This window comes from Alligator sinensis, unplaced genomic scaffold (assembly GCF_000455745.1).
Source record: "Alligator sinensis unplaced genomic scaffold, ASM45574v1 scaffold819_1, whole genome shotgun sequence".
Classification (NCBI taxonomy): Eukaryota; Metazoa; Chordata; order Crocodylia; family Alligatoridae; genus Alligator; species Alligator sinensis.
The window spans coordinates 294,852-297,231 of NW_005843030.1; the positions used below are offsets into that span (position 1 = coordinate 294,852).

At 45.8% G+C, this 2,380-nt stretch overlaps 1 protein-coding gene across 1 annotated transcript in view; it reads left to right on the forward strand.

The window, feature by feature from the left end:
• The window catches only part of LOC102383584 (sperm-associated antigen 17-like), a gene marked incomplete at its 3' end in the record, with an annotated part of 368,781 nt that overhangs the window by 226,860 nt on the left and 139,541 nt on the right, over window positions 1-2,380 (forward strand). Inside the window, exons 11-12 of the mRNA XM_025193226.1 lie at window positions 779-854; window positions 1,278-1,396. Coding sequence (XP_025049011.1) covers window positions 779-854; window positions 1,278-1,396 — 195 coding nt within the window. The remainder of the gene's footprint in view (window positions 1-778; window positions 855-1,277; window positions 1,397-2,380) is intronic.

Sequence of the window (2,380 nt, forward strand, 5' to 3'; positions counted from 1 at the left end):
ATTTAAATCAGCTTTCCTAAAGTCTAGCACTTTCACCCTACTAGTTACCTTAGCCACTCGACGTCTTATGGTGAATTCTATTATTAGGTGATCACTGTCCCCTAGATGGCTACCGATCTGTAGGTCCCCTACCATGTCATCCCCCGTTGCCAATACCAGATCCAGTATGGCATTCCCCCTAGTGGGACTGTGTACCTCCTGTGTCAGGTGGAGGTCCTGTACACAGGTTAGAAACCTGCGTGAGTGGTGGGACTTTGCTGTCTGTGACTCCCAGCAGATGTCCGGGTAGTTTAGGTCCCCCATGACTACCGCCTCTTTAGCTTTTATGGTCTCCGAGAGTTGCCTCAGGAGCCCCGAATCCCTTTCATCCCCTTGATGTGGGGGTCTGTAACAGACCCCTACCACCAGATCCCTTTCTCCTTGCCCACCACGTAGCCTAACCCACAATCCTTCTACCTCCTCATCCTCGGATTCTGTCTTGATGAGGGTTGACGTATATTGCTCACTGACATAGAGCGCAACCCCTCCCCCTTTCTTCCCCACCCTGTCCTTTCTGTACAATCTATAGCCCTCAATATGTACTGCCCAGTCATGGGATGAATCCCACCGGGTTTCCGTTAGCCCCACTAAGTCATAGGTGTTTAGTGCAAGCAGGAGCGCTAGTTCATCCTGCTTTTTCCCCATGCTCTCATGATTGAATGTTTAATATTTACAAGTGGCGATCCTCACATGGCTGCATCATTCCAAGTTTGTGTGATCAGTATTTTTGTTCTTTTAGGTACATCCAGCTTTACAGACTGCCCCTCCAAAGAAGAAAGGCCAAACAGAAGAAATGCTACTAATTTCACCACAAGGTATGTGGGAAGGCTTAAAGCACTAAAATGACTGTGTTGTTTGAAATTTTTCTTTCTTTGCCTTTTCACCTATGGATTTGTTATGCAATCTCAATATTTGTAAAATATTGCAAATTATTGTAAAGTATTGTAAAAAGTATTGCAAATATTTGTAAAGTATTGATGTTGTGCAAGACCTACTGGGATGACTAAATTATGGAAGCCACAAATCACTTGTAAATGTAATAGTAGTGAATGGCTTTACTGATCTAAATATTTCTGTTTCCTTTTACTCTTGTAAGTTATACAAGCATGAACTTGATTAGAATTTTAATTAGGACTGATTACCCATTGATGAAGCTAGTCAAAAGTTTTCCAGATTTTCTGAAGAAAAGAGGTTACATTTTCAGGAAAAACTTAATGTGCTATTTCCACTTGTTACAGTGGAAGAAGAATGCTTTCTGACTACGTACGTGGACATGAGGTATTATAATGACTTGCTGAATCAGATTCCTGAAGAGTTCATTTCTGTTCCTTTAATATTGAACTTCATGTTGGAACAAGTGAGTGTACCTTCATATGAATATACGTGTCATTCACACTGAGCATTGTTTTGAGAACTGACTGAGGAGAACTGACTGAGGAGACTGACTGCTCTCCACCCCAGGGTGTTGAGGGAGCTAGCAGGGGTTATTTCAGGGCCCTTGGCATGGCTTTACGAGCGCTCGTGGTGCTCAAGCTAGGTGCCAGATGATTGGAGGATAGCCAATGTGGTCCCCATCTTTAAGAAAGGGAGGAGGGAGGACCCAGGCAACTATAGGCCCGTCAGTCTTACTTCAATCCTGGGGAAACTCTTTGAGAAGATCATCAAGTAGCACATCTGTGATGGGCTGGCATCAGGGATGATGCTCAAGGGCAACCAGCATGGTTTCATTAGGGGCAGGTCATGTCAGACCAACCTGATTGCCTTTTACGATCAGGTCACAAAAGCATTGGATGCAGGTGTTGCCGTGGATGTAGTCTTTCTGGACTTCAGCAAGGCCTTTGACACTGTCTCCCACCCCATCCTCATTAAAAAACTAGGCGACTGTGGCATTGATGCCTACACAGTCAGATGGACTGCAAATTGGCTGAAGGGTCGTACTCAGAGGGTGGTGGTGGACGGGTCATATTCGACCTGGGGGGAAGTGGGCAGCGGAGTCCCCCAGGGCTCGGTCCTTGGGCCCACACTGTTCAATTTCTTTATCAGTGATTTGGACGACGGGGTGAAAAGCAACCTGTTCAAATTTGCTGATGATACCAAAATTTGGGGTGAGGTGGGCACGCTAGTAGGGAGGGAAAGACTGCAGAAAGACCTGGATAGGTTGCAAGGGTGAGCTAACAAAAACAGGGTGCGCTTCAATACGGACAAGTGCAGGGTGCCACACTTGGGCAGTAGTAACTGGCAGCACACTTATAAGATGGGAAACTCCCTTCTTGAGAGCACGGAGGCAGAAAGGGATCTTGGAGTCATCATTGACTCCAAGATGAACATGGGCCGACAATGC